Source organism: Desmodus rotundus, chromosome 6 (assembly GCF_022682495.2).
Source record: "Desmodus rotundus isolate HL8 chromosome 6, HLdesRot8A.1, whole genome shotgun sequence".
Taxonomy (NCBI): domain Eukaryota; kingdom Metazoa; phylum Chordata; class Mammalia; order Chiroptera; family Phyllostomidae; genus Desmodus; species Desmodus rotundus.
Window position 1 is genome coordinate 146843145 of NC_071392.1, and position 22270 is coordinate 146865414.

Sequence of the window (22270 nt, forward strand, 5' to 3'; positions counted from 1 at the left end):
GGGAGTAGAGGCAGGCCCTAGAGAGGATAGTGGCGGGGAAGGGGACAGCAGAATGCGTCACCAGAGGGCGCTCCAGGTCATGCATCCTGACTAGAAATCACAGGCGGGCTGGGCTGGGCGTGGCTGGCTGTCCTACCTGCTGGGGTACAGCTCTGTCTCTCTGTCTGCCTCTCCCTCCCCGTCCTGCCAGGCTTCTCCCTGCTCTTCACCTAAGCCCCCCTCTCTCACCTCCATCGGCAAACCTGCTTTTGGCCCCGCCCTGTGGTGAGCCCCAGTGTCAGTCAACGGCAGGGAGATCGAGGCCCCAATGATGGGGTCTCTGCCCAGCCTGAAAACCCCAAAACTGCCTGGGGGAAGAGGAAGAACTGCTGAGGATTCAGGCCTCTCCCTAAGAAGTGGAGCTTGCTGTGGTCTTCTCCATGGAGGGGGCTTACTTCCTCACCCACCCTCCTTACCTGCAGACGGGCCCCTCACTCAGTGACTGAGCCCCTCACTACACACGCACAAGCCCTGTGACTTTATGAGATGGAAAGGGCTTAGGCCGAGTCTCCCTGCCTTGCCTTACTGAGGGGTAAACTGAGGCACTGAAGCACGGTGCTAAGCCTGAGTCCAAACCCTGGCTCTGTCATTTAAGAGGTGGCCGACTTGGGGTAGGTTCCGTAAGCCTTCTGAGCTCAGGCTACAGAAGTACCACCCTCTTAGGGTTGTGGGAGGTAACACATGCAAGGACTTGGCCCCGGGCCTGGCATGAGCCACTCGTCTTTCTGAAAGTGACCTGCCCAAAGTCACTCGTCAAGCTGAGGGGGCAGACCTGGGCCCAGAATCCCCACCTGCTAACTCTCAGGACCCCGCTCCTCCCGCAGTGGTGGGCCCAGGCTGCCTGGAGCGGAATGACACCTCTGGCTGAGTCTTTGTCTGGGGGAGAGGTCTGTGTTACCAGGTGATGTCATAGGGCTGTCCCCAGGTGCCTTGCCTGTGTTTTCCTGACTTGGGCTTCTCCACCCTTCCTCCTGCTTGGCCACAACTGACCTTTCTTCAAACCCAGCCCGGGGTCGGGAGGGGCAAGTAGTCTCATACATGCTGGGGGAGTACGGACCCTCATGGAGGGCGATCTGCCAGCATCCAGGACAGGTTCTGACCCAGCCCTTCTGCTTCAGAGGACTTAATCCTGCAGATGCGAAATAAAAGAATGCACAATATTTTCCACTTCAGCTTTGTTTCTTACAGCAAAAGTCTGGAAGAGCCTAAACACTCCTTTAGCAGGTGAGTGGTCAAATACATCAGGGTAGGCTCGTGGAATGAGATACTAGGCAGTTGCAAGAAAGAGTGAAGACCTTTTTGGTAACAATACAGAACATTCTTCTAGCTATTTTAAGCAGAAAATTAAAATGTGATAAAGTGAACATATATACACACATGAATGTATGCATATCTGTGCATGTACACACCATGTAGCTTTAAAGGACACATCAGACACTGACCATTTCGTTGTCTGGGGCGGGGGATCAGGCTAGGGGGGCCTAGGCTGTGAGGGGAGATTTTCTTTCTAGCCCCTTCTGTTACCCTTGAATATTGAAACTTATGAATATACTACCTGTTTTAAAAATTAATTTTATGCCCTAGCTCAGTGGACTGAGCACCGGCCTGCAAACCAAAGGGTGGCGAGTTTGATTCCCAGTCAGTGCACACACCTGGGTTGCGGGACAGGTGCCCAGTATAGGGTATGTGAGAGGCAACCACACATTGATGTTTCTCTCCCTTTCTTTCTCCCTCCCTTCTTCTCTCTAAAAAAAATAAATAAAATATTTTTAAAAATTAATTAAAAATTATCTTTAATGAAAAGGAAATAGTGGCCAAAAAATAAAATAATATAATAAATATAATATAATGTAATATAAAATATAAATCGTATGACGTAACATATTTGGGTTTGAGAGAACCCAGCTGGGATTCCTTCTCCCTTCTCCATTCTCCTCTTCTTTCCTCCCCCTCCCCCTCCTCCTCTTCCTCCCCCTCCTCTTCTTCCTCCTCCCTTTCTTCTGAGAGCTGCCTTTCCTGTATCAGCCCACATCCATTCATTCCCTTACTCACTGACTCATGTTTCATATACGTGTTCACCACCTGTGCTCTGGGACAGAAGCAGAGATGTAGGCAGAGACTCTACTTTCTGTTGTCTGGTGGGGGTGGGGTGGTGAGGAGGGGGACAGATACTGTGAACATTGCACTACCCAACAATGTAATTACAATTATGAAAGTGCCCTGAAGAAGTTACACAGCAACTCAGAAAAGGGTGGGGCTAGGGTGGGGCTGGTGGAGGGAGGGGCTCTGGGCTCTGGGGGCGGGGAATGGAATAAGAAAAGTGTGCAGAGTCTCCTCCTCCACTGCCAGCAGTGTGGTCAGAAATCACAGGCAGCTGGGGTAACAATAAGGGCTGAGTCTTCTGCCTGGCTTGGGACCCAAGGTTTCCCAGTCAAGAACAAGGCCCCAATAGCGATGAGATTGTTACCTTGGCCAGGGTTGGCCCTCCTAATGGATCTACCCAAGAAGGCCAGGGCAAGGGCGGGTCAACTCCGTCAACTTTCCCCGACCACGAGTGCACACATGTACAAGACCCTCCTACACATGCAGATACAGGGACAGGATGCAGATACATACTTTCCACACACATGCAATTTCTGTGTGCACTACCACAGACAAATGTACCTGGGCAAGGTATGCTTTTTTATTTTTGTACAAGAGGCACAGAGATACCTATACTGGTCACATCACTATCAACAATGAATTCACCCATTCCTGCCCACGTCTGAGCAGCCACAACACCCCCGCCCACCCTCACCCCGCTGCAGCTCCTTGAGGAGGGGCCACCTGGCTGTGAGCAGGGTGAGGAGCCCCTGGCGGAGGGGGAACAGCCCCTCCCTGGTACTGACAGCACATTCTGCAGAGATAGGAAAGAGGACCTTGCAGACCCAGGGGGCCCAGGAGGCAACAGGGCAACTCCAGGCTGTGATAAGTTTGTTTCCACTCTCAAAGGGGAAAGAAACCCTTCCCCTCCTTCCATATTGAAACAAAACCCACTTTGCACCCCAAAGAAGCCCTTTTTGTTTTCTTTATAGGCAAACGATGGATTTAGACATTACAGGAAAGTGAATTTTCACCATTTTTGCCACTGGGCATCTAGGTAGAGAGAAAAGCCTGTGTACAGGTGAGGAGGTGCAGAATAGCATAGTGAGTGTGAGGGGTCCAATGATAATGAGTTTGCCGCAGGGCGAGCACGTGAGACAGATAGGTGAGGCTGGGGAAGGGGCAAGGTCACGGTGGGCCCGGGGCTTACCTCTAGATACCCATCGCCCTGGCCACGCATCCTGACCCTCGGTGCCCTGTGACTTTGCACTTAGGTCTTTATCTTCCTTCCACTAGTCTTCCCAGGACACATTCTTAAACCAAATTGATAAATAAGAGATAAGGAGATAAGGGAGATAAGATAGCAATAAGGAAATTTCCTTTCTGGCTTGTGTATGAGATTATTTGGGCTTTATTTGCTAAATGACCCTTTTGTACCTTCGAATGACCCTGAGGAGTTATCAAGGACATTCTTGTTCAATTGGCTTTTATTTATCCTTTGATGATGTAAATGTACCTTTCAGCAATTTCATGTTTCTAAGTTTAATAAAACGCATTTTCCAAAATAGCACACATGGTATGACCCCACTTTGAACAACATGTTTATTTATATATGCAATATATATGCATATGTATATGTGTGTATATTTATATGTGCATATAACAAGGTCTGGATGGATGTGTATGCACCAACTGTTAAACATGTCAATTATAGATCATTTTTATATACTTTAGACTTTTCTGTCTTTTTCTGAATTTTATGCAAAAAGCACACGTTACTTTTATCACCAGGACAAAATAATTGCAAACTAAAAAATAGTTTAATCTACAGGGCCCAGTGGAAGAAAGGCCTGCTTGAGTGGGGTTGGTAGGGTAATAATATGGGTGTAATAATTTATAGTTTTACTCTGAACATTTCACCTAAAGTGTCATATGGCGTGCTTGAGTGTGATATTGTTGTTACAGAATTACCTGCTTATGATTTTGTAGTAAAAAAGGGGCATCATTTATGCTGGATCCTGTATATTTCAGCCAAAAGTACGAAGTTGGTTGTAAGATGGTGGTAATTAGGAGAACATTTCATGGAGGTGTAGGAAAAGGAGACATGAAATCAACTCGTGCATGATAAAGTCTTCCAGGTGTCTTCAGGGGACCTGCCCTGACCTTACCAAGGGAGCCTCGTGGCCCATCCTCTGAACCCAGGCCAGTCAGACCGGTCAAGAGGACCACAGAAATGGCTCCAACCTCAGGGACGGTCTGATCTAGGTGGAAGTATGGGTCGTGTGAGTATTAAAAGCATACCAGGCTTAAAGGACAGGTGAGTGGGAGAGAGCTCACCAGGAGGTTGGGAGATAAGGGTTGCTCCCAGTTCCAGCACCCAGCTGACCTTGAGCAAGTCACTTCACCTCTGTGAACCTCAATCTCCTTATCAAGAGACACATGGACGGATGTTCTGATGATCAGATGAGATAACCTATCAGTGATGGTTTCCTGAACTCTGAGGTGTGGCAGAGGTCCCCTTTCAACCTGCCACAGTGTCTGCAAGGCAAAGAATACCTTCCTGTGCTGGAAATTCAGACCCAAGCAGTAGGCAAGTGTAGACCATTGGCAAGCAGGGCCATCTTTGGAGGGGCCTTTAAAATCCCGCCACGTGGGCTGCAGCCTGTACAGCTCTGACATCACAGGACATAAAGTCAGGGAGGGCACTCGCGCCTCAGTTCAAAGACCCGCAAAGCTGGTTTTCCTCCACACACCCCAAGGAATAAAAAAAAGAACAGCCAATTCTTTCTCTGAATGTCTGACGCTTTCCATAATTTAACTGCCTGCTCTGGATAATTACTTTGCCTCTGCTTACGAGCTTAGAGCAATAGTGGTTCCCAATAACTAGAGACTTAATAAGGCTAAATTATAATGAGTGTCCTGCAGAATTACACACCGCATTAACGCCAAATGAGTTCATTAGAAATTCATTAGGAGTGATGCCTGTGGCTGCCGCGGGAATTAATCACAGGTAGCCAGCGGCAGGAGAAGGGGGGATGAATAATCGCACGAGTGACTGGAGGGAGACCTTCTGGCATCTGACTTTGGCCCAAAGCAGTATTTTTCAGGGGTCGGGGCTGCTCTGGTCCTAAGTTTGGTGGTGCGGTTGCTTAAATGTTGTTGGAGATACCTCCCACGCTTCCTCCTGGTCATGGCCCCAGCCAGGATTAGAGGGGTAGACCCGGGGGATGGGCGACCTTCTTTTCCAGAGCTGGGGAGCTGGAATCATATAGAAAGGCTTACAGTTCTTGTCTGCCTGGCATAAATTCTCCCTCCTCAGTAAACACTTTCACGTTCCTTCCATGACTCTTAAAGAGCTACTCCTGCCTCTACTGCAGAGGGGTCTTCCTGGGACTGTTAGTCAAGACCCTCCGCCTGCCCCAGGAACTGATACACGTCCCTCGCTAGGCCGATTGGCCTTTCTATCCTGGTACTTTTTAATTAACGAACATTGATTAAATACGTGGTAGGTGCCAGGCCCCTAAGTGCCATTTTTTTTAACATTAGATAACATGTTTATTCTAACATAATTAAAAAATGTATACAAATATGATATTCAATGGATATTTACAGCTTACCTTGTTCAACACAGTATCTGATACTTCAGTCTCTTTGTAACATTCTCTTTTTGTTGTTTTAATTAAAATTATTTTCAATGACAGTTTACACTCAATATTATTTTGTGTTCCTTTCAGGCGTACAGCGGAGTGGTCAGACAATCATATGCTTTACAAAGTACTTTCCCTGATATATCTAGTACCCACTTGGCACCATATATAGCCATTACAATATTATTGACTATATTTCCTATGCTTTACTTGATACCTAAGTACCTTCTCGTACAAGTCCCCTAATCCTCCATGTCCATAGGAGGAGGGTGTGATTGTTAGCTCCATTCCGCCAGCAAGGGACCCCGAGTACAGAGGTTAAGTGACCTTTCCAGTAATTGGCCTAGCTGGGAATCTGAGTCTTGAGCGGAGGGCTGCAAGGATGGAGGAGTGTTGAAGGTCACCATCCTCCACTGGCTTATGACTCATGAACAGCCACAGGAACTTCAGCCCCATACCACTCGTCTCAAATAATACTATCCACGTTAGTAATGGTTTCGAGTAATACTTTTGTTTGTTTTCTCCATGTTGTGGTGTTTTCCACTCGTGTGTACAGTTTTTCCTACCTAAACTAACTATCCAACCTAGGGAACTGGTTAAATGTTAATAGTTGCAATATGTCTATTCAGGGGATTACTCTATGGCCACTAAAGAGGTGGCTGGGGGCTGGGATGGGCACTTGGTGGTGGGAGTGATGTAGGGGAGCTAATAAGACTAGTTGCTATGGGGAATGGAGCTGGCTACCACTCAGTGATGAGGGGAAGGACTACAGGCAGAGTTGTTTAAAACCTGGCTAAGGGAGGACCATGAATTTGTAGTGGTCAGGCCCCACCCCCACACCCGGCTTTGTGCCTTCTCTTGTGGTTGTAGTCAGCAGTCCTGGAGTTGGAGAAAAGAATAAAAAAATTTTTTTGTCCAACAATGGAACCAGGGAAGCCAAGATGGCCAAAGAATATTGAAGGTCCCGGCAGAGGAAGTGATGTTATCCATGGGCTGGATAGGAAAGGAACGGAAGCTAAGAGGAGGGGATGAGCTGGGAGAAAGAGTAGGGGATGAGCTGGGAGGCTGGACCTTCATCCAGTAGAGGCTGGGGACTGTCTTCCACTGTGTACCTCCATTCCCTAACACATAGCCCGGTGCTCAGTAAACACATACTGAATGAAGGAATGAATGAATGTATGGCTTGTAACTTTGGTATCAGAGGCAGGGACTGGCATTCTGTTCTTCATTACAGTGGTACACGGGTACCACTTCAGGGCAGGGAAAACTGAATTCAAATCCAAACTTCGTTAATGACAAGTTTGTGACCTTGGACACTTAACGCATTCTTGCATATTCTGTGCTAAGCTCTGAAAAAAGTGCTTTATAAGAGTTAACTCATTTAATATTCATAACAACCCTTTAAGGTAGCCACAATTACTTTCCCCTTTGTGCAGATAAGAAAACTGAGACACAGGAAGAAAAATAACCTGACCAAGGTCACACAACCAGCAAGTAGCAGAGCCGGGATTCAAATCCAGGGAGCCTGGCCTCATAGTCCCTATGTCTTCTAATTTTTAATTATTTCTAATCATTGATAAGCAAAGTGCTAACTGGACTTTCCAAGAGAATACTGAATTGCTGAGCCTCTGATAGAGTGAGAAGAATCACATGGAACCACCCTCGGAGGTTCCACTTAGCCTTGACCTTCTAGGATCAACCCCAATCAGTATTTCAGATTCTTGACTGAGGAAAGACAGAGGAAGGGGGTCTGACTGAGGAATCTATAACACCAATCTATCAGGGACCCCATGCAAGGCCCTGGAAGCTGCCCAGGTTAGCAGGCTGGTAGGAGGCCCAGGGCCTCTCCCCCAGTCAGGGACTCAGACACCTGCATGTCCCACCCCCTTCACCAGTTACTCTCAGAATAATGGTGGCTGAGTCCAGGCAGAAGCCAGAGCCAAGATGGGAAGTGGGTGGTCCAGAAGGACTCGTCTTGGGGCCCTTCTTTATCTCCATTGGGGTAAAGTTGCTCTGTTGGTTCAATTGCCCCATAAAACCTCACTGTGCGTTCATTACTCCTCATGAAAGGCTCTCAGTGCGTGCCTGTGTTAATAGGTAAACTCCAGCTGAAGAGGGAGCGAGGCTGGGTGTGGATGGGAGGAGTGCTGGGGGTCAGATGCACACATAGACTCCAACGAAGGGACTGGAGCTGACTCAGGTGTTCTGGTGCCAATGTTGTCCTCTCCACACCCCCACCACTCCCATCTGCCGTTGACTCTGACCTTGGATGAGTAGCTACTAAGGAGAAAACAGTCCTGGTCATGCAAAACAAAGTCAATGAAAGGGTGTTAAATGGGGGCCTGGAGAGCCCATCTGGTCCACCTGGCCAGCTCTGGCTAAATCCCCTGGCCTGGAGCTTCTCAAGGTGACTGTGCATCACAACCACTGGGGAACTGGTCAAGTGCAGATTCCAGGGCCCCACCCAGACCCACCTAATCAGAGTTTCTGGATCAGGGCCCAGGGATTTCCATTTTTCACAACGCCCCCCCTCCTGCACCCTCCACGCTGTATGATGAAGACCACACTTTGGAGAACACAGCCTCATGGTTTATTATTCCAGACCGATCCGAACAAATAAAGCAAAATCAACAGTACCCCAGTGCCTGCCGGGCACACCCCCATAATGCAGTATGAAATGCAGCCTCTCTTAGAGGGGATTACAATGTAATCGGGAGATAAAAGACACACTTCGTGAGGAGTTAAATTAATCCTACCATAAATAGTAATTCAAAACAATAGGTAGATAGGTTGGACAGATTGCCAATGAGTAAGAATAACAGTAACATTCAGAGAGCATCTATGAAATACTAGATCTGAAGCTAAGCACCTTATGTATATACTCTCATTTAATCCGCACTTAATCTCATGAGAACTCTGGACGACAGTTATTTTTATCCCCACTTAATAGTGAATAAATTAAGGCTTTGGCTTATTTGTCCATTCCTGTCAGATCAGCCTTCCCTGACCCCTAGGTGGGGTGGTCAGGGTGATGTCTCTTCCCGCATCGCTATGGCCTTTACCTCATTTATCACACCGTGTTCTCTTTGCCTGCTTACCAGGCTGGGCCTCCCACAAGCCTTGAGGACAGATACTCGGCATCTGTGTCCTGCTCAGTAGGTGCTCAGCTAACACTTGTTGAATAAATGAAGGTTGTGTGTCTGAAGTCTCAGAGCTCACACACGAAGACTCACACGTAAGACTCTTAAAGCCCAGGTGTGCGCCTGAGCCATGACAAGGAGAATGTACACACTAGGGGGATTCCTGTTAGGAACAATCTATAGGTTAGAGTAATCAAGGAAGGCTCCCTGGAGGAGGTACATTTGTAAAGACAATTAAAATTTAGAAAGACAGGTGAAAAGTGAGCAGTCCTTCCAGAGAGGCCAAAGCACAAAGGTAGGATTCTTCCCAGTGTACACTTCCTCCCAGACTAGAGAACCCCATGGATTTCAGGAGATTGCACCCCGCCCCCTAAACCTCTCCAGTTTATTTACCCATTGCCACCTTATGTCTAACTTATAGCCAGCTACCTCTGTTAAATTATTTTCATCCAAGTTTACGGGAAAATGGTAAATGCTCTATTGTTTCCCCTGCCTAGACCAGGGTAACACAATGTATTCTGTTAGTGGATTTCTCCATTTGGAAAGTCCCTTTTAATAATAAATGGAATAGTTTTCAGTTTCCACAAAGAAATAAGGTCCATAATGTTCAAAATATACTGCTAATTGGGGGTGGGGAGTCAAGACAAAATAGTATCTTTGGGTTTCAATTTTGTTAAAAAGAACAGAAAAGCCCTGGCTAGTGTGGCTCAGCGGATTGAGTGCTGGCCTGCGAACCAAAGAGTTGCCAGTTTGATTCCCAGTCAGGGCACATGCCTGGGTTGTGGGCCAGGTCCCCAGTTGGGGGCATGCAAGAGGCAGCCACACGTAGAGGTTTCTCTCCCTCTCTTTCTCCCTCCCTTACTCTCTCTCTCTAAATAAATAAATAAATAAAAATCTTTTTAAAAAAGAACAGAAAAAAAAAGGATGAGCACAAATATGTTTGTGTGCCTGTGGGAAATGTCTGAAAGGTTAGATATTCAGGTTAACAGCCGCTGGTTCTGGAAGACGAGAGGGAGTGGGATGTGGGGCTTTCACCTTTCCTTTACGCTATTTTGAGCTTTTGTCTTTTTTAGACCTGGAGTATGTATCAATTTTACAAGTGGAAAACAAGAGCCTGTAGTGGGATTACAGGTATCCTTGAGTTTGTGTTTTGCTTTCTCCCAAATGTCCTGCTATGAGCATCTATTACTTTTATAACAAAAAAATGTAAACCCTTTCCTCCGCAAAGTTTGTTTAAAAACAAAGATATCAATTCTCAGGATGGCACCACCTGCGATGTTGCTGGGCAGAATGTTTGGGGAAAGCACTAAAGATGTTTAAAACACTGTGTCCTGAGAAATTCAGCGCCCAGGCCAGCTGGGTATAAACTAATTTAGCCCCAACATGGCAAAACACGTTAGAGCTCTGTGGACGTGCCAGGTTGCATAACTTCATAATCCCAACCTGGGGCTTTAGCTCGATGAAATGCTTAAAAAAAAAAAAAAAAAACAACCGTGCATATGAAAATGCTCACTGTGGCCTGGCATTTGTGGGGTAAGCTGGGGCCCCCTACAAGTCCAACAGCAAGCATTGTGTAGCCGTTGCTAACACTCAACATGGCAGCTTTTCGGAAACGTGGGGCAGTGTCTGCAAAGGAGGGCTGGGCAGAGAGAAATAGAGTGAGTGTTGTACTTGCACGGAGATTAGAGCTATTATGTATCTTTTCTAATGAGTCAGTGAGAAAGAAAGCAAGGACGAGAGAGAAAGAGGGATGAAGAGAATAGAAGAAATAGAAAGTTACAGTGTTAGGGTAATGGGGTTAAGGAGAACTTTTGGAAATTGCTTAAATGATGTTGGGAGTTTCGGTAGTAAATATGATTATGCAGAGCTCTGTAACTTTGGGCAAGTTCCTTAACTTCTCCGAACCTCGGTTTCCTCCTTGGCAAAATGGGGTCAATAATTGTACCTACTTCATAGAGTTGTTTGGAGATTAAATGAAATAATCCATGTAAAACACTTAGTGTCGTGCCCAACGCATACTAGACAATAAATGTTAGCAATTATTGCCATTGTTATTGCATTGTTATTGTCAATGAGGGAAATACTCATATACTCTGGGAGGGAACATAAACTGTTAATACCTTTCAGAAAGGCAGTACAGTAATAGATATAAATATTTTATAAAAACCCTTTGTTCCAGGAACTTCATGTCTAGGAATTCATCCTCAGCAAATAGTCTTAGTAAATAATCTGTCATGTACACCAAGAGGTGTGAATGAATATGTTTATCTCAGAGTTATTTATAATAGGAACAGATTGGACACAACCTAAACATCCAGAAATAGCTATATAAGTTATAAAACACATATACAATAAACTACTCTGGAGCTGTTAAGAAGGATGATATACTTTTATGTAATGATATAGGCACAAGCTACTTTGTTACATAAAAAGAAGTTATAGGACAATATAACCTCATTTACATAAGAAAGTATATGTATGCATTTAAAAGTCTGGAAGGATAGACACCAAACTGTTATCCAAGGCTGACTCTGCCAGGACTGCCAGTTGTCCTGAGTTATGAAATTTTAACATGTATAATTTAGCATCAGAAAATCCATGATGATGAGGACAATGTGTGTGTGTGTGTGTGTGTGTTGGAGGGTGGGTTAATGTGTGTGTTTATGGGGTTTTTTTTCTTTTTCAATAAGACTCCTGGCTGGGGTAAGAAATCCCAAGATTGGAGACTGAAGACTGGTAAAATGTGGCAAAGCTGGTTTCATCAGTTTAGAAGCCCCAGAGTCCCAGCGCTGGGGGTTAGCAACTGTGGTGAGCTGTGCTTTGGTTAGAAATGAGGAGGATTCATGGAGAGCTGACTCTGGAGAAAGAGAGAGACTTGCAGAATTTTCTTCATTAATAATAGGAAGGGTGAGAGCCTTTGCAGAGCGCTTCATGCTTTGCACCGTCAATCTGCTGGGTCCAGAGGACAGCCCCATGCTGCAGGCAGGGCAGGAGTTATCCCTGAGGAAATGGAGCTGCCAGATGACAGAACAGGAACCAGAGGTCAGGGGTCTAAATTCCTAGCCCTCCCAGCGGTGAGGCTCGAACAAAGTTCATCAAGCTCCTAGTCCATGCCGGTCACATAGTGGGTCTTCACACACCCTGGCACCTCCTCCTCCAGGTTGGCTCCCAGGGTCTATGGGCTGCTGCTTTACGCTGTTTGCATTCTCTGCATCCTTCTTGTATCTATTCTTCAAGTGCTCTTTGCTGCAGCCAAACTCACTGTTTCCTTTCATCCTGGCCCTTTCCTCCTTCATCACACTATTCCCTTCTCCTAGTATGGTGTTTCCCTATGATTTTAGCCTTCTCCGACCTGACGACTTGTCCTAACAGCCAAATCCCATTGTTCCTTCAAGACCCGTATCATACGCCTTCTACACAAAGATGCACCAGCCACCTGGACATGGTTGCTGCTTCTTCATGCCCCAGGCCACACATCTGCATTTCTCTCGGGACACAGCACACACTCTGCTTGCACGGGAGTTTCTGCAGTTGTGTGTTTTGTCTCTGGACTAGCCTGGAAGCTCTCTTGGAAAGGATGTTTCTCATTCAGTTTCCTCTGTGCCCCACGAACAGGTGCTCCATGCACTTTGGTTGACGACTGCGGGAGTGAATGAGAGGTGGTGAGCATGGAGGAAGGGGAGATATGGATGAATGGAGGGAGGGATGGGCAAAGCGGATGACACTTCAAGGCCTGTGCAGTGCTGGCCCTGGCCCTGCTGGGAAAGGCAATGGGATTGCAGCCAGCACTCCCCTGGGTGAATAACCTCGGGGCTCTGCTCCTCCAGGCCCTTCCCACATCATAAAACATCAAGCACTTCCTTTTCTGGGGCAGGAGGAGAAGTGGGGTGACTTAGGGGGCTGAGCCTCAGCACCTGGGAGGGTTTATAAGCTGGGGCAGCAGACCCTTCAGCACCACGAACCTTCTTCCTCATCCCCATGCTCCTTGCCCTCCAGGTCTCTCGGCAGCATGGCCTTCAACGGCAAGTACGAGATTGAGAGTGAGAAGAATTATGACGAGTTCATGAAGCGCCTTGGTGAGTGGGGTCCTAAGTATACCTTCCCTGGGCTGGTCTGTGAAAACCAGCACTGGTCTGGGACTTCATTTCCTCATCTGTTGAGTACTCCTCTGTGTCAGGCTGTTGGGCTACTAAGAACCATAAAGACTCTGACTTTAAAACACTTAGGGAATATAAGTATATCCAATTTACTGAGTGAAAACTCGAGGCCCAGAGAAGTTGCTACTAGTCCAAGGTCACATAGCTAGACATTGGTGAAATAGAGACTTGATTGGTTTATTTGTTCAAACATTTATTGAACACCTACTATATGTAAAAGGCCAACCCACTGTCACTGAGGGGGCACCTCTGCTCTTGCTCAAGGTCACACTGTAAGTCCCTGGAAGGGGATATTAGAACCCAGGACCTTATGATGAGATGATGAGTGGTGTCACCACATCCTGCCTTGTAAGAGGTGACCGAGGAGTTAGCATAGAGACTAGGTGTGACAAGCTATGTACTCATTCAGTCACTCAACAAACAAAGGTCTCTTACTGTGTTAGGCTCTGTGGGTGGAGAGATCTAAGGCCCCATACCTTCCACTGCTAGGTTTGCAACACTGGTTGTGGGGAACGAACGAGACAGTGGACTTGACAATCCTGCAGAAACCCTGGTGCCCCATCCACGTCGTAGGCAGTGCAATTGTCAGGAGTCCAAGGACAGCCCCAGGGGCCAGTGCCCTCATCCTGGTGGCAGAGAGGCCCCAAGAGCCATGCTCATGTGCTCTGGGGCCTGGGGGAGGCAAAAGCCCTTCTGAGTCAGTTGTTAGGAGAGGCCCTAAAGGAGTGGTGACTTGGCCTCCCCTGTAGAATTAGGAGTGAGCCAGTCTCAGCTCTAGACCTGGTTGGTGCTGCCCAGAACTTCCACGGAGCTACTGGGAGCCCCCTTTCCTGCTGTGGGTCTTCCATTTCCTAATCCGTGAAATAAGGGCCATAGAAGACAGTCTTGATGGTCCCCTTCATTCCAGAACTTCGCAAGCTTGGCAAGTTTCTAGTACGTTATGTTACTATCAGAAGAACAGCTATTATCAACTGTTGTCAACTACACGGCAGGCGCTTTACAAGACACACTTTATTCCTTCCAACAGCCCTGTGAAATGGGCCTTATTACCCCATTTTGTGGATGGAAGCACTGAGAGGAGAGGTATTTGCCCAAGCTGCATGCCTCATGGTAGAACCTCAATGTGTGCTTTTAACCGTCTGGGTAGCCTGCCCCAGAGGAGGTGAGCTCTTTCCCAAAGCCATGGTGTAAGCAGCTCTTACATGGCCCTTCTGCGTGTCCCCTGGGCCAGGTCTCCCCAGCGATGCAATTGAAAAGGGCCGTAACTTCAAGATCATCACGGAGGTCCAGCAGGATGGGCAGAACTTCACCTGGTCCCAGCACTACCCCGGGGGCCACTCCATGACCAACAAGTTCACCATCGGCAAGGAGTGCGACATGGAAACCATGGGGGGCAAGAAGTTCAAGGTGAGCAGCTGCTGGACATGCTATTTATTTAACATTCCCTCATGGATAGATACGCACCAGTGGATAACCTAGGTCAGATATGTAGGTTGTTCACAATGACAAACAACGCTGCAATCAGCACCCTTAGACGACATCATCATCCCAACAATGACGGTCACAACTAACCCTGCAATTAACAAGGAGGCTCTCCACATGCCTGGTACCACTGTAAGCACTTGACGTGTCATACTCAATCACTTAATCCTCTCAGTAACTATGAAGCAGGTAGAGTTACTACCCCTATTTTAGTGGCGCACAGGGGAGGCACAGCAAGGCTGAGCAAGTCGTGCAGGTGACCTGTGTCTTTGCTTCATGTAATCATATACCTACAAGGCAAATGAACCCCTGGAGAGGACGGCTGGGGCTGCGGGCAGGCCCTGTGCCCCTGAGGGGCTGGCCAGCATCGGGGGACCTCTGTCGACTCAGACTCAGGGTTCTCCTTCTCTTCCAGGCCACGGTGCAGATGGAGGGTGGGAAGCTGGTGGTGGATTTCCCCAACTATCACCAGACTTCGGAGATCGTGGGTGGCAAGCTGGTGGAGGTGAGTGTCCTGGTGGACCCTGGCAGGACTGACGTGTTCTTCTGCCCCCAGCCATGGCCCCCGAGGGGCAGGCCTCTGGGCAGCTGGCTTTACAAGAACTTCCTGTGTGTCAGGCCCTGTGCTCTCGTCAAAATTCACAATAACCCTGTGAGGAGGGATTTTTGTCTCCATTTTACAGATAAGGAGACTGAGGCATGGGGGGCCAAGTGGTCATCTGGAGGGCACACAGCTTTTACGACAGAGATGGGATTTGTGACTCTGGCGCCCACACTCAGCGACCCCTGAGGCCCAAGTCCGGAAGCTCATGGGTCCCTTCCCAGAGTGTCAGTGAGGGGGAAGTTCAGGTGACCCCTGCAGGGGCAGCCAACACTCTGCTCCATGATGAGACTTCAGGCCCTTCCTGCTAGATCTTCTGATTTTTCAAGAGGCTGGAAATTTGCACTTTCTTGGTGAAATCTCCAGATTGTTAATGTTGGCAACTAATTAAATGTTTTTAAAAATCCTGTCAGGGCCAACACACACACACACACACACACCTGTGGACTGACCCCTTGCACCCTTGGTGCTCTGTAAACAAGGTTGGGGGTGCTCTCCTGGGGGCGCTCTTCATCTCTCTTCCATTTCTACCACCCCACCCCCAAACCCGGAGCTCCAGATGTTCCCCCAGGGGAAAGACATGGAGGTGAAGTTAAAAGGAAGAGTTTGCAGCTTTCCTCTGCCGGACATGAGGACTGACTGACGACATGTGCACATGCTGTGACAGCATGTCTCGATGGCCGTGAGCCCAAGGCCCTGAACACAGGGCCCTTCACTGAACGGTGTCCTCTTGTTGGCCTCTACCATAAAACCTTATGCTCCTGAGGGCAGGGGCCACCTCTGCCCACCACAGGGCACAGCTGCCCCACAACTACCAAATGGGGCAGAGGTTGAGTGTGGCCTTTTGACCTCAGATGGGTGACTTGACTTCTCTGAACTTCAGTTTTCTCATCTGTAGAAGGGGGGCAACCTCAGGGTTGATGGGAGGATTCAGTGTGATAACGCAAGGGAAGGGCCTGGCCTGGTGAACTGAAATGAACAGACAGGGGGAAGTTACCATGTAAAGAGTCATCTGCTTAGCACGTTCGCTACACTGAGTCTGCGCAGCGCTTCGTGTAGGAAATTGGGACACTGAGGCCCGGAGAAGTGGTGCAGCTGATTCATTTCTACTCAGGGCTGGGACTGGAGGCCGGTCTTCTGCCAGCTGTGCCCATGGTCCCCGCGGGGTCCCAGCACTGACCCCCTCTGTTCTGCCTGCTCCTTTCAGATCTCCACCATCGGAGGGGTGACCTATGAGCGCGTATATAAGAGGCTGGCCTGAGCAACCAGGAGGGGATCTGAGGGGGCTACAAAGCCACCAATAAAGCTGGTCCAAGAATGGGCCTTCTGCTCACTCTGGAACCTCTTTGACTTTGTTTTCTGGTGCCGTGGGGGCAGGTTCTGGCGGGGGGAGGGTGGGAAACCCTTGAGGATGGCTACACAGGCCAAACCCCGGTCCCAAGACCCCTGTCGGGTCCGTGTCATGGCAGAGGGAGCCTTGAATGTGGATTGAATACCCTGAGCCCCTGCAAAAAGGCAGAGGCCGTGGCTCAGGGAGCACTGTGGGCACACTTCTGTGGACCCCACTCTGCCACCCACCACTGTGTGGGCGGACATAATCCTTTAATGAGACCAATGTCACCTGGGAGGGGTGACACAGTGACTCTGAGATGGGCCACAGGACAAGCATAGCAGAATTGACGTGTGGGGGTGGTGAGCAGGAAAGGCCCCCTGCAGCTTGGCTCCAAGGCTGCGCAGACACTGGGTGGACACCCAGGGCTTAGCTGGGTAGGTGGCGCAGCATGTCCCTGGCTCTGCTGCTCATTTCCTGTGGCGTCGTTCCTTCGGGCCTCAGTTTACCTACTGGTACCAAGGGGCGCAAGGGGCACCAGTGAGGGGCTGAGGAAAAATGACAGTCTGTAAGGGGACAAAGGGGCAACGAGAGTGCCAGGAAGGGACGGGGGTGTCATGGTTTGGACTAGTAGCTTGGGCAGGGGGGCCAGGGAGAAACTGAGAGGGGCTGCAGTGGGCCGGGAAAGGGGATCAGAGGGTCACCGGATCCCCTGGTGGGTGCCTGGAGCCCTGAGTCAGGAAGGCTTCTGAGGCAGCACTTGGATTTAGCAGCCACCCCTGCCTGGTTACCGCGCCTGCCCAGGGCTTGGGAGTGGGAACGTGGGGCTGGCCTCTGGCCAGATAATCCCTAACCCAGGGCACTGAGCGGGCCTTTCTTCCTCTCCCGTCTCCTGGGAGAGTGGCCCCATCTGGGCACCACCCTGACTTCTTTCTCACCCCACGTTTTTCTGTATGACGATGCACTTACCTTCACTACAAGGAAGACTTTATCTCCCTTCTAAACATGAGAAGCCAATGTTATGTGCCATAAATAAAACTATCCACAAAGTTGCAACTGGACGATGTGGGCTTCAAGCTCGATTCTGTTGCCTGCCCGACGCCCTGGGCCTGATGCCTCCCTTTGCGAAAAGGCTGAGCAACGGAAAGTGACAGTAGCATCAAATGGGAAACTTCCTCCTTGACTAACGGCAATCACTGCCAGACCCCTGAGAAAGAGAAAGAACACAGTCCTCCCCTGGATCCGCAGGGAATAGGTTCTGAGACTGCCCCCAGGGGACTCCTGAAACTGCAGACAGTGCCGAATCCTAGATACACTGCTTTTTCCTGTACACACATACATACGATAACGTTTAATTTACAAACAAAGCACAGTAAGAGATTATTAATAAAACAGAATAATTATAACAATATACTGAAGTAAGCGTTATGTGAACACGGTCTCTTTCTCTCTCTCAAACTATCTCCTGGTGGACGGTACTCACCCTTTTTGCGATGATGTGAGGTGACCTAACACTGACAAGACGAGATCAGGTGAATGACGGGGGTGGTGACAAATACACCTCCTGGCAATACGTAAGCAGCACTGGACGGCTTCTCGGTGGTGCATCCAAATTGCCAGCGTCACTACTTTTGCGCTTCCAGGTCATAATAATGTAAAATAAAGATCACTTAACACAAGCGCGGCGACACCGAGACAATCTGATAACCAAGACGGCGACCGATGGCTGCGCAACCTCTGTAGCGCCCGGACGCCGGCTGCGTCCTGCGCGGGAGCCAGCGGGACTCGCGAGATTTCATCACGCAACTCAGAACACCCTGCAATTTAAAACATGAATGGTTTATTTCTGAAATTTTGCATTGACTATTTTCGGACTGTGGTTGACCATGGGGTAACCAAAACTGCAGAAAGTGGAACTGTGGATGAGGAACTATTGGAGTAACTGTAAGAGTTGAATTATCTAAGTTGCCGTGAATATTTAAGTCCCACGCATACAGGGCATAAGAAATAAGGGTCTGTGCACACAGCAGGTGCTTAGTAAGTACTACTTGACCTAAGATCCTTGCAGCCTGTGTAATCTACAGCCTCTCGCTCTCGGAGAGCCAGCCTCGGCTGGACAGAGGGCCTGGCTTGACCAGCAGCAGCGGTTCACTCCTTGCCTCCTCCCACAGTCTGCCCTGAAACTTGTTTATCTTTCCAAGAACAGCCTGAGCCTCTACTCCCTCCACCAACTGCGGCACTCCATGAATTCTATCATTTTGCCAAGACTTATTGCTAATTAAGTGAACTAGGTAAGCATTAAATTAAACTAGCAGTGATGCTGCTTCCCCTCCAGACTGAATAATTATTCATAATGAGCTTGGATAATAAGTCTCTAAATAACAGCGAGTTAACCATAATTGAGCTAAAAATTGAGAGAGACAGAGACAGAGAGAATAAGAATGACAGAGACATTGTTTTTACTTTTGAAACTGATTCAAGAACAAATTCAGCCCTGGCTGGTGTGGCTCAATGCATTGCGTGCTGGCCTGCGAACTGAAAGGTCGCCAGTCCGGTTCCGGGTCAGGGCACATGCCTGCCTGGGTTGCAGGCCAGGTCCTCAGTTGGGGGTGTGCAAGAGGCAACAGAGCAATGTATCTCTCACACACTGATGTTTCTCTCTCTTTCTCCCGTCCTTCCTCTCTAAAATAAATAAAATCTTTAAAAACAAATAAATTGTTAAAAAGAACAAATTCAAATTATTGGCAGGGAAGACATTCTTAAGTTGGCATTGGTACAGACCCAGAGACTCATGGAATAGCAGGGCCTCAGAGCTCACCTCGTTTAGTAAAGTCTGTATTTTACAGATATGGCAACCGAGGCTCGGAGAGGGAAAGACATTCATCTATAGTCACACAGTAGAGGTGAGTCTCTGAGAGTAACGTATAGCGGGCTTCCCTGGCTGACGGAGGCTAGTTTCTTGTCCAGCTCATGGGGGTGAATGGAATCAGGTGACCTAGAGTCAAGTGTCTGTTTTGCTCACATCTTGGCAGAGAGGCCTCCTCAGCCAGTAGAAGGGACAGTGGGCAAGAGCGTCGACTCTGGAGTCACATTGCTAGGGTTTGAATCCTGGTTCGACCCCCCAGAAACTAAGTCACCTTCGGGTAAGTTCATCCATTACTTTGAGCCTCAGTTTCCTCACCTGTAAGTGGGGATAGTCACTGTACTTACCTAATAGAGTTGTCACGGTACAAACACACTCAATAGTAGCCACTGCCACACGATCACCATCACCTCCATTATCACCACCATCGTTGATTCTCAAGCCAGTGTGATGAAAGGCTGGGGAGTGACTCTTTTATGAACTTTTGAGGCACAAGGGCAAGCCGCCGGGTTGCTCAGAGTCCTATCTCATCCGTGTGTAAAATGGACTAAGCAGACGTCCCCTTGGGTCACAGAGGAGTTGCAAGCATAAAGGGTAAAAGTCGGTGTTGGTGGCTTCAAAAGTTAGAGGAGCTGCATCGTCCTGCTGTGACCTTCAAGATGCTATAGTCACTCCCCACTCAGTGCAGGTGCCCTTTACCCAGGCTCTTCATGACCTTCACCCTGACCCTTGAGAGGCAGCTCTTTCACTCTGCCAGGGCCAGCACATCCCTCCTGACCAGCTCGTCCAGCAAAATGGGAGCTCTGCAAACCACCACCAGGTGGCACTCCACCACCCGCCTGCTGCCCAACCAAGATGAGACCCACCGTGTGCTTGGGAGGGCAGGGTAAGGGGTTCAGGCAGTAAAATCCTGAGTGATTGGACCTTGGTACCAGTGTGTATGTGTCATTTAGGGTGACAAGGCATTGGTGGCCACGTGGCCCTCACGTCAGGCTTTGCAAGTGTGAAACCCTCTCCCACCACTTGCCCCTGGTGAGATGAGCTTCCCTGAACCTCATCTGGAAAATGGTGATGACTCTAGCTCATGGAAAATGGTGTTGTGAGGGCAAAATAAGAGCAGGGGGAATAAGGGAGCACAAGGAACGTGTCAAATACACTGCCTGGAACACAGTACGTGCTCAGTGAACAGCTATTACGGACCCTTCTTGGCTGGCTCTGTGAGAATGGGCACACACAGGGTCAGAGCTTTCAGAGCAAGGAGCTACCCAAGCCTGGGAGCGCAGGGGCATCGCCTGGGGGTCCTGTTAAAAGGACAGCCCGAGCCGTAGACCAGACCTGCTGAATCGAGCTCTTTAAGTGCAAAGACCAGGGAGCTGTCATTGTGAAGGGCTCCCCAGCCAGGCATGAAAGAGACAGTTCCACTCCCAATCCTTCCGTTTTGCAGATGGAAAAACAGACCTAGAAGGGGAAATGACCTGCCCGGGTCCACACAGCTACGGAGTAGTAGGCCTGACTCCCTGTCATCCTGCCTGTAGTGTCTCTGACAAGGGCCGGGCCCTGAGCACTGGTCAGAGCTGGCCCAGCAGAAGACATTTGACCAATTGAGTTCTTCCTCCTTTAAAGCTACAGCTGGGTTGGAGGGAGGTGAAGCTCAGAGGCTCACTTGAGCCCCCAAAGGGAGGAGTCATTTATTTCCAATATTCCTCCTAGAATGCAGTGTTGAATAAGGATGCCATATATTCCATGCCTTCTACCGTAAACCCAAAGTGAAGGCTGATCACCACCCTGACTTACCGACAAGGAGACACAGGTTCAGGGCGGAGAGCTGGCATTTCTCAAGGTCACCTAGCTAAGGGCAGACACACTCAAGACCTTCCACTTCTCAGGCCCAACGCTCTTGTCTACGTAGCACTAGAAGTTGCAAGCTTCCAGCCCAAGGGCCACTCTGACCTACAATGTATTCATTGGTCTCCTGTTGTGTTAACATGTTTTTAAAATTTTTTAATTAAATGAAAAATTAATAGATTTCCTAGAAAAGTGTAGCTTTCCAGTTTTTATGGAAATCTGAAGGTTTGGCAACAAAGGGCTTACATCCCTGAATGGTGTTACTGGCCAGAGCTGAGCAGAAGCCATCTCCTCAGACGGACATTGGCTCCCAGTCCCCACTGCCAGCTGGATTCACTGTCGTGACCTGCCTGCCGCTGGTGGGTCCTTGGACTCAAGATGCCTGTCAAATGCTATGGCCTTTCTGCTGAAATTCAAGTCACAAGGTCTTTCCTGCAGAACAGAGAATGCGGTAATGAGGGCCGGTAAGATTCTTTTCCAGAAACTTGGTGCCAGGGATGGCCCAGAGGTGGGGTCCCTCTCAGGGGATGCTCCAGGAGATCCCCCAGGCCTTTTCCAGATCTCTTACCTTCACGGGTGGGGCTCAGGGAACCCCTCCTCGTTCAGAGCCTACCAGGGGGCAGACAGATGGAGCCATAGAGCATGTTAGCCCATGGCAGATAGGCAAGAAGCTATGTTTCTGTATTTCTGTCTGCTGGTGAGCGCACTCTGTGTGAGAGAATGCCTGCCGCTCTGTAAGCCAGAAGCACAGATGCCAGGCAACTCTTTTCTTTTATGAACTCATATCCATTATTCTGTCCAGTCTTCCTGCTGGGTGAGTGGGACAGCTAGGAGCCTTTCACTCATTCAAAACCCTGGAGGCACCACCGGCCGGCAGGGCAGCTCCAAACTGCTGGGGATTGAAGAATTACAGGGATTGAATTACAGCTCCTTCCTTCCCCACTGCTTCCTTAGGTGAGTAACCTCCGCATGCCCTGCTTCCCGACCTGTAAAACACAGCTGAGAAAGTTCCAGCCTTGTAGGGTTACAAGGGTGATGATGGGAAATGCCAGCAGAGTCCTTAGCATGGTGCTGTACACACAGT

The 22270-nt window shown here is 48.8% G+C and overlaps 1 protein-coding gene across 1 annotated transcript; it reads left to right on the forward strand.

The window, feature by feature from the left end:
- Positions 1–12791: 12791 nt before the first annotated feature.
- Positions 12792–16481, forward strand: FABP6 (fatty acid binding protein 6). The gene is made up of 4 exons (XM_024577099.3): positions 12792–12984; positions 14297–14472; positions 14963–15052; positions 16356–16481. Exons 1-4 carry the CDS (start codon positions 12918–12920, stop codon positions 16407–16409), a joined length of 387 nt encoding a protein of 128 aa, XP_024432867.2. The 5' UTR covers positions 12792–12917; the 3' UTR covers positions 16410–16481.
- Positions 16482–22270: the final 5789 nt, after the last annotated feature.

Bases quoted from the DNA above. Each gene is read 5' to 3' on its own strand.
- FABP6 (XM_024577099.3), top strand. From the start codon at position 12,918: ATGGCCTTCAACGGCAAGTACGAGATTGAGAGTGAGAAGAATTATGAC. The intron at 14,473-14,962 runs GTGAGCAGCTGC...CTTCTCTTCCAG, and splicing joins TGGGGGGCAAGAAGTTCAAG to GCCACGGTGCAGATGGAGGG. The intron at 15,053-16,355 runs GTGAGTGTCCTG...TGCTCCTTTCAG, and splicing joins TGGGTGGCAAGCTGGTGGAG to ATCTCCACCATCGGAGGGGT.